Raw genomic sequence first — 12,429 nt, 5'->3', positions numbered from 1 at the left:
TATGTGCCGAAGGTGCCTTCTTACACGGCAAGCTCTACGGTTCTGCAGGCATTTCATCCTCCACCTCACAAGATGGCGGATGACGAGAGACTTCATTTTCTGCCTTGTCAGAGCTCTCAAGATTTATGTTTAGAGGTCTTCTTGATGGCGGAAGTCGGACCAATTCCTGGTGTGTTTCGAATCACCCAAGAAAGGGCTCCCGGCCTCCAAACAGACCATCAGCTACTGGATAGTTCAGGCTATTTCCTTGGCCTATCAGGTGCGCAGCTTGCCTTCACTTTGGCCGCGAGGGCTCACTCAACCAGAGGCATGGCGTCCTCTAGATCCCTCCTCTCAGGGGCCCCTATCCATGAAGTATGTGATGCAGCTGGATGGGCCACTCCGCACACATTCATGAGACTTTACAGTCTGAGCCTTCCTTCAACGCCAGGTGCACGAGTGCTCGCACACTAGGACAGGCGGGGTTCGTTGTGGCATAGTGGTTATTCGTTCCCCAAAGTGTCGCTTACGATGCAGTTCTGTAACCATTGTTCCCTGAGAAGGGAATGAGAAACTGCGTCCCTTTGCCACGCCTTCCCCTGCCTGCGAGCGACTTGCTTCATCACAGAAAGCTAACTCTGATGTGTGCCGGGTATGCCGTCACACGTTACGTCATGATGCAGCACAAATCAGGATTGGCTTAGATTCATTCATGCTTCAGAGGCTCTACGCTGAGGGGCATTCCCTTAAGTGTCTTGTTCCTTCACAGGGAACAAGGGTTACAGTCGTAACCCGAGACGTTTTTGAGACGTCTTTGGTTCACTGCAGTTTTAAGGAGAAAACACTCAGCATTGGTGTTGACTTATGCTTTAAAACAAACCATGTGTAACTTAATATTAAAAACACCACATAGACATATAAACAACATTATAACATGGATTTTCACCACAGGGGGACTTTAAATTAGGCAACCAGGTTAGGGTAAGTTAAACCAACAAATCATTTTTACATTGTGATTGTGTCTTTAATCATTTATGCGCATGTTGTTAATCTAATGTCTCACAAACAATACGTTTTAATTGTAAAAAAAATAATTTTCAAATGATACCGGTGCGTATACGGCCCACTTCGAGCACTGGTTTAAAAGGATTGTAATCTATGGACACTCAGTTTCTGTAATAGGCTTTCAGCTGCAGATCATTGTGTAATGTAACCACACGGTGTCACTGTTGTGTGGTGTCTGTCTGTCCTACAGGAGGAGCACATGAGCACATTTTGGATGTTACTCCTTATGTAACACATCTGATCACACCTGACTAATGAACTGAACTCATTTGTGCTTCATGACCTGAATTATGTGTGTCAGGTTAGTGAGACGTCTAAAATGAGCAGTGCTGCAGGGCCGCAGTTTCATCGCAGTCTTGCTTGCCTTTATATTTCTGATTCATTTTCAGCATAGAGGCTACTGTGAAACAAACCATCCGGCTCTAAGATGAATCACAACATTGCAATCTGAGACCTAAGCAACAACAACAGAAATACTCTTCCACTGAAGCATGCAAATTACTTAATTGAGAACTGCTTCTTTTTTTTTTTATGAAGTTATCATTAACAGAAGTATTCAGTCATCAACGACATCAGAGTTTAGGTAAGTACTCTTTTTACAGGTTTATAAATTAACATTTAAAATCTTAAAGCACCCATGTAGTCAATAACTTTATCCCTTAAAAACTCATCTTTGATCACCAAAATTACATATTTAAACATTTATTTTCCATGAAAAAATGTCTTCATGCCTTAAAATGCCTCATTTAGTATATACAGTTCTATGAATATGCAAATGAGCCCCGCCTCCACTCACTCACTCAGAGAACCACTGGTTGACGATCACACGTTGATCTGATTGGTTACAAGGTAGTGTGTGACGTCAGAAACACCAGCGATTTCTAACCGTGTTTTTGAGACGGTCTTTGGTTCACTGCAGTTTTAAGCAGAAAATACTCAGCAATGCTGTCCACTTATGAACTTACACATGGTTTGTCTTAAAGCAGATTAAAAACACCACATAGACGTATAAACAACTTTAAAAACTTGATTTTTACCACAGGGATTTTAAAAATGATACATTTTTATAGACCTTATGTGTCAGAGAAACAAGCACACAAAATCTTTGGAATAAGTTCTTTAGAATGGATCTTTAAAAATTAAAAATTTTGCGGTAGCTCTGTATATTTATATGGCATCACTGTTGAAGAGTAATTAGCTGGTGAAGTGGATTTACTTACTGTAGAGTTAATGAAAGTTATCATGATCATAATGTAAGAAGCGGATGTCCTAACAAATGTCAGTAGACCGGGAAGATTTTAAAACTATAAGTTCATTCATAAATCCGTAAGATCTCACCTTCATGCTGTGGAAACACAAACCGGAAGCGCTGAAAAGGGGCGGAGCTACATAAGCTTTATAGGCAAAGTAAATAGGATTTTACAAGTGTCGGACCAACTGCGAGAAGTTTACACCTGAATTCTCCAAACTACTCGCAGAAATCTCCAACTCATTATTTCTAGCAGCACGTTTATTTGAATCGGACAGTTTACACTTCCAGAAATCATGCTTCAGGATTCTCCAGAAATCTCTGCCAGACAAAAGGAAAGTTGAACCAAGAGAACAAGACAATTCAAGACAGCCTCATCACTTACATAACGCCTCAGAGAAGTGGTAACAGCAATAACCAACCCCCCAAGAAATCATTCTGAATAATGCAAAACTTTCTGAATAATGCAGTTACACAATATGAAAGTATTCCCCCCACTGATGCAACAGTTGCTTTCATGCAGGTACAATAACTCAAGTACTGAATAATGAAGTACAGATGAATCTCATTACAGCGTGACTGTTCAGACACTTCTTCATGCAACTCAATTTTATTCTCCATCAATTGGCATTTTATCTTCAGTTTCCCGAGAGCATGTGGACGTTTTGCTTTCAAAACCACAACACATCATCAAAGTGCAGTCACATATTATATAAATCCGGACATGAGACCGGGAAGAAACACAGGTTCTGATCCAGGTGAATATGTGTGGTTATATGTGGACTATAGCTACCCTTCTGGTGGAGGGAGACTTCACTCTTAGAAGAAAAGGTTCAGGTTCTATTTAGAACTCTCGGGTTCCTGACTCCATTTTAAAGAACTCTTTATTCCAGAAAGGTTCTATATTAAGTGAAATTTCTTAAATGATTGCATAATACTTTCATTTAACAGGTAATTGCAATTATTTCTAGTGATAAAGTATGTTTGCGAGCTGTTTAATCCAGTCATTTTAAAGGGGTCATGACATGAGAAATCAAATTTGCCTTGATCTGACATTCACCATTAAAACATTCTGCAAGTTTCAGCTTAAAACATCCGCCTCATTATAAACAAAGCATTTATTCAATCAAGCTGTGATGTCTCATGGGCAAATACATTTGCATATGCCCGCCTCCTGAGCAAGACATCGACCAATAGTTTTACATCATCACATCAGGCTCCGCCCACTGGCGTTCTGTCGCTGAACAGCTGGCATTTGCTTACAGTGGATGTGTGTGTCACGTCAAAAGCAAACAGAAGCCATTATAGTCAATGACGCTGTCTACACTGATACGGTATACAGGTGTGTGTTCAGTTTCTGACGTATACACGCTTGAGTCCGCCGACAACAACGACAAATGGAAGAGTGAAGGAACGTCCAGTTTAAACATCTCGTTTGTGTTTCTGTACAGACTTCAGAAGGATCCCGGCGTCAGAAACAAGTGGATGGTTTACTTTAATGGCGTCGGAGGATTATGTTAGTTCGGAGCATTTTGCTTTGTGAATGAGGCACAGAGTAATGGAGAATTCAAAGAAACTTTGATTGACAGATGAAGCAGCAACTGTATTGGATCTGACAGCAGCTTCATCACAAACCGTTGTTAAAGGTTTTCACAATGCTTTGTATGTAAATGATGATTTTATATGGATAATGTTTTCAAATCACTTACTTGCGTGCAATAGCGAGTGTGCGTCGATTCTGTTTCCTATGCAATGATGTTAGCCAATCATAACAGTGGCCGTTTACTGACAAGCCTTAAAGGAGCCACGCGTTAAAAACTGATCATTTCAGACAGAATGAGGGTTGAAAATAATAGTTTTTTACGCTTTTTGTGCAAAAAAACTGTAACTTTGTAAATTAACCTATTATAAAGGATGAGCATTATAAAGGAACATAACAAAAATCCATTTTATGACCCCTTTAATCAAAATGAAAAAAATCAGTTAAAACCAAATTAATTCAAAATAAATCCATAAAATGAATCTCCTAAAAGGTTCTGCTGTATATATGAAGTGCCTGACGGAACCCTTTAAGGTTCCATATAGAACCTTTCCTTCTAAGAGTTCTGGAAATCAGGATTCTATCACGTTTGATCCCAGTGAACAGCGACTTAAAAACTTTAAACTTTTATGATTACATCTTATATAAATTTAGCTTTATCGAAGTTTCTCCCTACAGCCAGTCCATCCATGACAACCCAAATGGGGGTTTCTTTTCCCCAAATACTACGGCATAGTTCTAGAATTCCCCCTTCACTCAGGAAAACAGAAAATAAAACGACTGGATAATAAGCATCCATTTGTGCTGACAATCTGCATTTAGATTTAAAGATATTTGGATTTTTTTTTCCAGCTGTGAACACTTTTTGTTTGATTACATAAACCTCAAATGTGGTGTTAGACATCCTGAGTTGTGATGTCAAGAGAAACACTGAAGGAAAAAGCATTCTGAACATGAATTTAACAGTTGTACTGTGTTATTGAATATGAAATATACCATAAACCAACTGGATGGACCAATTACTGATGTAATGCTGGTAAACTAAAAAAAAATAATCAATGATAATAAAAAAAATATATATATATATTATTCATATTATTATTAAGTATTCAAATAAAATATATAAATAATAATAATATTAATTGTGACCAGACAGGATGACTTTTATAACTGTATAATAATGAGAATCTAAATAAAATCATAAAAAATAATGAGAATTACCAACAAAATCAAAAGTACAACATTTTGACACATTGTGCTCGTCAGGAAAATGTTGTAATGCAACAAATCTTTCTGTCCTTTATGCAAATCTAGGCTTTCTTATTTATTCCCTTTTGGGGTGAAATTAATGACTGGACATGTTCTTGATTCATCCAGCTGGCAGAGAGGATGAGAATGAAATGAATGTGTGTGTGTGTGTGTATTGAAGAAGATTTTTTTAAAGGCACATACATGTCTCAGATTAGACTGACAAGATCACTAATGAAAAAAGGTGACTGACAAAAGCAGTCTGAAGTTAGTAGTGGGTCCAGATGCAATCTGCAGATATTATCCCCACACTTTATGGGAAAAGCAGTGGAATTCTGTGGAAAAAATTCGACAAAATATTTAATAACCAATCATGCAAGGGGGTGTAAGATGTGTAGGAGTGTGAATCTGCCGCTGTTTCTGCAGGTTGTGTGTGGGCCTGTGACGAGGAAAGTTGTGTTTGAGGTAATCCAGTACACAGAGATGAGAGAATGAAGATGAAGAGCGAAACATGAGGCATCGCTCTCTCACACCACGGCTGCGTCTGAAATCACACACTCTCTGAGCAGCTACTGCTTTTGAACAAGTAATTACCTCGTGACCGTATAAAAAATAGGTTAAATATAGTATGAATGTGTGTAGTATAAAATCCAGATGTACCATGTCCATACAGGAGCCCTAAACGGACAAACTTCTCTACAGAGCGCGTTTCGTCACTCTGTTGTTTTTCTTCTTCGTTGGTGTTTTTAGAGGCAACTTGCCTCTTCACTACGTTGAATACGCACGAAGAAGAAGTAGAAGTAGTAACATTAGTAGTGAAATTTGAACAAATGGAGGACCACACTTATTATTTTGCGCAAGAGCCGACAGAGCGTCAAAATTCGTCGGCAAAGAAAAGAAAACATGATGCAGCCAGACAAAGTCGTGGCAGACGACGGCAGAAATCTTGCCGACTTCAGCTTTAAGTAAAAATCATTTCTTATTCTAAACCTCGTTGCTTGACTGGCTACTCTCTGCTGTCTCAGACGATGACATGTTTGTCCTGTTTTGGCCACCGTAGCTTCTTCGAAAGGAAGGGGTGAGCAGTGGGCTTTGAGTCTTTGGTTGCAATTCGCAACCGAACTGCTAGATGCCGCTGAAATCTACACACTGCACCTTTAAGAATCTCACTGGAAGTAGAAGCTCATCAGGGTACTTTTCACTACTGTTTTTCGAATACTATGAACTTGGACATACTACTCTTTTCACTACTGTTTTTCGAATACTATGAATTTGGACATACTACTCTTTCACTACTGTTTTCCGAATACTATGAACTTGGACATACTACTCTTTTCACTACTGTTTTTCGAATACTATGAACTCGGACATACTACTCCTTTCACTACGGTTTTTTGAATACTATGAATTTGGACATACTCTTTTCACTACTGTTTTCCGAATACTATGAACTTGGACATACTACTCTTTTCACTACTGTTTTTCGAATACTATGAACTCGGACATACTACTCTTTTCACTACTGTTTTCCGAATACTATGAACTTGGACATACTACTCCTTTCACTACTGTTTTTCGAATACTATGAACTTGGACATACTACTCTTTCACTACTGTTTTCCGAATACTATGAACTTGGACATACTACTCTTTTCACTACTGTTTTTCGAATACTATGAATTTGGACATACTCTTTTCACTACTGTTTTCCGAATACTATGAACTTGGACATACTACTCTTTTCACTACTGTTTTTCGAATACTATGAACTTGGACATACTACTCTTTTCACTACTGTTTTTTGAATACTATGAACTTGGACATACTACTCTTTTCACTACTGTTTTTCGAATACTATGAACTCGGACATACTACTCTTTTCACAACTGTTTTCCGAATACTATGAACTTGGACATACTACTCTTTTCACTACTGTTTTCCGAATACTATGAACTTGGACATACTACTCTTTTCACTACTGTTTTTCGAATACTATGAACTTGGACATACTACTCTTTTCACTACTGTTTTCGAATACTATGAACTTGGACATACTACTCTTTTCACTACTGTTTTTCGAATTATATGAACTTGGACATACTACTCTTTTCACCTACTGTTTTTCGAATAATATGAACTTGGACATACTACTCTTTTCACTACTGTTTTTCGAATTATATGAACTTGGACATTAGCCTGGGTTTCCCCATACTGCCTTTGCGCAGCGCGATTTTATTCACGCTGAAAGGCAGTCTGGATACCATGGACCAGATTTTCGCCTCATCTGGGGAACCAATCACAGAACGGGGAGGGAGCAGCAAGACGATGACGACATCTATGCGACACAACTAAGCAGTTTGTTTATATCCATATATACATTCGACCCTCATGTTTATCTTGCACAAACAGCAATAGTCGCTGAACGTCATTGTTTACAAAAAAATATCTTACCCATCGTCGTCTTCCTTGTCTAATTTCTTTCGCTCTACATACGTCATCTGGTATAATGGAAACGATTGGCTATGAGCTACGTACAGGCGCATTTGATAGACATTCTTAGCACCCAATAAACGGCGCCGGGCATTCGTAAACCACGCCTCAAATACGAGAATATGAACATGTGGTTCCCAGACCCAAGTCTCAACGAGAATTGGGTCTGGCGTTAGCCAGGCTACTTGGACATACTACTCTTTCACTACTGTTTTTCGAATACTATGAACTTGGACATACTACTCTTTTCACTACTGTTTTTCGAATACTATGAACTTGGACATACTACTCTTTTCACTACTGTTTTTCGAATACTATGAACTTGGACATACTACTCTTTTCACTACTGTTTTTCGAATACTATGAACTTGGACATACTACTCTTTTCACTACTGTTTTTCGAATACTATGAACTTGGACATACTACTCTTTTCACTACTGTTTTTCGAATACTATGAATTTGGACATACTCTTTTCACTACTGTTTTTCGAATACTATGAACTTGGACATTCTACTCTTTTCACTACTGTTTTTCGAATACTATGAATTTGGACATACTCTTTTCACCTACTGTTTTTTGAATACTATGAACTTGGACATACTACTCTTTTCACTACTGTTTTCGAATACTATGAACTTGGACATACTACTCTTTTCACCTACTGTTTTTCGAATACTATGAATTTGGACATACTGTTTTCACCTACTGTTTTTTGAATACTATGAACTTGGACATACTACTCTTTTCACTACTGTTTTTCGAATACTTTGAACTTGGACATACTACTGTTTTCACGTACTGTTTTTAGCATACTATGAATTTGGATATACTACTCTTTTCACCTACTGTTTTTCGCATACTATATAGTAAAGAAGTGTGTGATTTCAGACGCGACCCTAGTCTGAGCTGCTTCATGAGGTTTAAACAACCAGGGAGTCGAAGGCCTGTTTCACTCCAGCAGAAGTACAACAGCACACTCACAGCGTGTCTTCTGCGTTACAGAACTGTGGCTGTGAGTTTCAGGGTTACTAAGTGTGTCCTTTAATAATTGCCATCATTTAGGAAATGGTTATCGGCCGGTCAGAATTATTACAACTTTATCATCTTGAAGTATAATTTACATGAGGAGAGGCATCACATTTACATCCAAAAAGTAATTAAGTAATAAATAATTAAAACTACTTGGAAACTAAACCTCTAAAGTTAAACTATTGCAATAAACTGCTTAAATCAGTTGGATATGGTCATTCAGTCACACAAAGCTGTTGTAAGGCTTCAGGAATGTAGCACACAAATTATATAAATTACTTTATAGACCCCTTTTCAGTTAGTAAACATGGTGACGTTTTTTTGTGGGCGAAGCTTAGGTGGAGGCAGAAAGATCCGTCATGGCCGCTTCACTAACGCTAGTTTGCAAGTTTTGTTAATCGATTTTATAGATTTTATCTAGCGCCAAGAAGACAACGAAAGTAAAGAGTGACATTACGGTGCATTTTTAATCATGTGAATATTTTCTATAAATAAAGATTCCAGATACAGTATATTGAGTTTTTAACTTTGTATTTGATTACCCTTTCTTACCAGGTTCTTCAAAAAGTATAGTCACAATCAATCAAAACTACAATCATAGATGATTCACAAATAATCACTATCATTTAGAAAACATTATGCAATAAAATTTCAAATTGGAGCCTGTACTCCGTCGATTCTAGAACCCAACAACACAACAAGGTGACATTTAATAATAATAATGATAATTAAGTAGAATTATTTAAGTATAATTAAGTTCCACTACATAACTCCTTATTATGTAGTCGAATCTGTGGTGGTTTGTATTGACCGCCTCCAGTTTTCACTTTGTTTTGCCTCCAGCTAACGCCGTGACGTAACTGTGACGTCTATAGTGCAAAAGGGGTCTATAGTACTTTTAAGGCCTCTTAATACCAATGATGATAACTATAATGATAAAGATATAGTTGTAAAAAAAATTCTAAATATAAAAGAATAGTCCACACCACAACTTACACCGATAACGGCACAGAGGAATGATATCATTAGAATCACTTTTAGAATAATTTTTTGCTGATGAACAATAAAAAATTGACAATCAGAATCCTGCTTTAATGAGCTCGAGCATTTAAAGCGGCAGAAGACAAACTGCAGCACAGGCTTATAATGGCTAATATAGTTATCGTTATAGTTATCGTTTTCGTGTGAACGGGCCTTAAGGGTGCTTTTGTGCTCTTCTGACGCAATGGACCAGTACAATTCTTCAAAATATCTTTTGTGTGAGTAAACGACAGATCTTTCACTTTTCATGATGGCTGCCGTTGATTTCCTGCGGGAAGTGAAACAGGCCCAAGACTTGAGGAAAAACCCATGAGGATAAAGTATGAACTAGAGAGAACTGTGATGTATGCGATGCATGCATTATCATGGGGGTTTTACCAAGGCACAGAGTACAGCGCTGGAGTGGATTAGCATCGCAAGCATCGCCAAGAGCCCCGCGGCTCCACAAACCCCTGATCCTGGAATAAATACATCAGCTAAAACAAGAAAGGCAAAAAATACAGTCAAATCCTGGATTAGTCATTCCTTCACATGACATATGCAGCGCAGAACCGAGCTCCAGTGCTCAGGATATGTGCTCATTCAACATCATCAAAGCTACAAAGGGAAAAATACACTATTATACCTTTTAAACGGTGGCAATCCTCCTTTAAACAGTCCTTGCTGAAAGTAACTTACACACACACGATAGAGTCTCTAAGTTAGCATGCTAGCCTTAAAGTAGCTTCCTGGACGTAAGATTCTCCACATTAACGAGTCATTGCTAGCTAGATGTGCAGTCTTTGCAATGTGGAGACGAACGCAAACTTGCCTGAAGTGCTCACAGACAGAGCAAATGCCCGATAGCGGGCGCTAGTGAGGTAATGGCTGCTGGTTTGAAGCGTGCAGCAGAGGTCAAAAGCTCCTCTCGTCTGCACTGCTGCAGGTCAGAGAGAAGCGTGTGGTAAAATCAGGCATGGGTTCCCCAGGTTAGCTCACGTCGCTAGTGCCCGCGCAGCTGCAGCTGTTCGCTGTGACCTCTGCGCTACATGGGCTTCCAGGGCTGGTGCTCTCCTGGCTGCGCTGGTGTCTCTGGTGGAGCTCGTCCCATTTGGCACGATTGGCCTTGATCAAATCAACCATCGGCTGTAGTTTAGGGTTTAATTTGGCAAAAGTCTGGAGAAAGAGAGAGAGAGAGATAGAGTTGATTTTCGTTATGATTAGTTAGAGTTTAGAATTTAAACTAGTAGGTGTTAAGGCCCTTGCACACTGAGTCCAAATGTTTCGTATGCGTTTTTTCGTATCCGTGATTCGGTGGCTCTGAACTGTCAAAACACCGCTCAAAATGCTTGCTATGAATGTGAAAAATGCAGAAAATCGAACCCAATCCGAATTTTTTTATGACGGAAAAGTTTCGGAGGCAGTGTGCAAGTGTGATTGACATAACGCGAGGTCGTATTTATTTTTAACGTGCAAAAATTTTGGACGTGAATTCCGGACTCAAGGGCCTTTACTCTTCTACTTTCACAAGTGAAGTTAAACGGTTAGTTCTGGTTAGACTTTGTCGCTGTATGTTGCTAGTCTCTGTACTGTGTAGTGGCTTGTGGGCGTTCCTAGTAGTGTCGCTCTAATGTTATTGGTAGACTGCACGTCTGCTCATATCTATACTACAAAATACCATCACAAGTGATATATACAACTATATAATTTTAATTTAACTAGGAATTAGGCTAAAAAGAAACAGTATGCTGTTGGGAGAGTGTTTTTATATTACCACAGCAGTGTCCAGTGGAGTAAATCATTTACTAAATTACAGATCGATCAATCAACAAATTATACTCACTCATGCTGTCATAAATTACTAAAACGTCATTCAAATTTGACAAATAATACATTTTCTTGTCCCTAAATGCAGGGAAAACTGTCAAATGAACTGCAGCAGTGCTAAACTTGCATCATAAAATTACAACACTCGAACTATAAATGCATGAATTAAACTCACTGGGTCTCATTCATGAAACACGAGCAGAACGAATTCTTGTGTAATCGTGTGTAAAGTGGTTCTGGCGTAAATTTTCGGATTCATTAAAATGTTCGTATTTTTCAAATGTTAGTTGGTACGAAAGAAATCTACACCTGCTCCCAGCCACGCGTAAATAGTGCGTTTAACATCCGAACGTTTTGCTCATTAATAAGGCTGCATTTTAATTCACCTTAATCGGGTACATATTTACACAGCATTTTGAAAAAATATTATAATTACATACGTTTTTTCTTTTTACTTTTATTATGAGAGCCAGTGATAGCATCTGCAAAGCAGATAGTGATAGCACCGAGAGAGTGTGGCGGGTCAAGGCAAAAATACTCCCACACATTTCCTGCTCTCCCACACACACACACACACACACACACACACACACACACACATACGCAAGCACACACACGCATGCACACACACACACACGCAGTTGATTTTTTATAGTTTGACTGGTTGGTTAATATAATTTTATACATGTGGAATTATTGGCCAGGCTTAAAGGTTGAAAAGGCAGGAGATTCAATTAAATTTTTTAATTAGTGGCGAGATGATTAGTTTGATAAGACAAGCTCCGTTTTTAGTGTTAGTGATTCGATCCAAATACACACTCGTAGTATTAAATGCACATCTGTAGACCAGAATATCAGAGACGTTGGTCTGGACTCTTTTAACTTGAGCAAGTAAGTAGCCCTCTAAAACACCCTAGCAACCACTAAGCAATGCAATGCCATAGCAACCAGCCAGAAAACCCTAGCAACTGCAAATGACA

At 38.6% G+C, this 12,429-nt stretch overlaps 1 protein-coding gene across 1 annotated transcript in view; it reads right to left on the bottom strand.

Annotated features, from left to right (window-relative positions):
* Nucleotides 1-4,924: 4,924 nt before the first annotated feature.
* Nucleotides 4,925-12,429, bottom strand: part of pde11a (phosphodiesterase 11a) — a 91,409-nt gene continuing 83,904 nt past the window's right edge. Inside the window, exons 20-22 of the mRNA XM_079618367.1 lie at nucleotides 10,269-10,798; nucleotides 10,022-10,119; nucleotides 4,925-5,416 (exon numbers count right to left, since the gene is read on the bottom strand). Of these exons, the coding sequence (XP_079474493.1) occupies nucleotides 10,613-10,798 (186 nt within the window). The 3' untranslated portion in view covers nucleotides 4,925-5,416; nucleotides 10,022-10,119; nucleotides 10,269-10,612. The remainder of the gene's footprint in view (nucleotides 5,417-10,021; nucleotides 10,120-10,268; nucleotides 10,799-12,429) is intronic.

The sequence above is a fragment of the Phoxinus phoxinus genome (assembly GCF_949152265.1).
Source record: "Phoxinus phoxinus genome assembly, chromosome: 7".
NCBI lineage: Eukaryota > Metazoa > Chordata > Actinopteri > Cypriniformes > Leuciscidae > Phoxinus > Phoxinus phoxinus.
The sequence above is the reverse complement of the archived record's forward strand: the minus strand, read 5'-3'. Positions and strand labels throughout refer to the sequence as shown.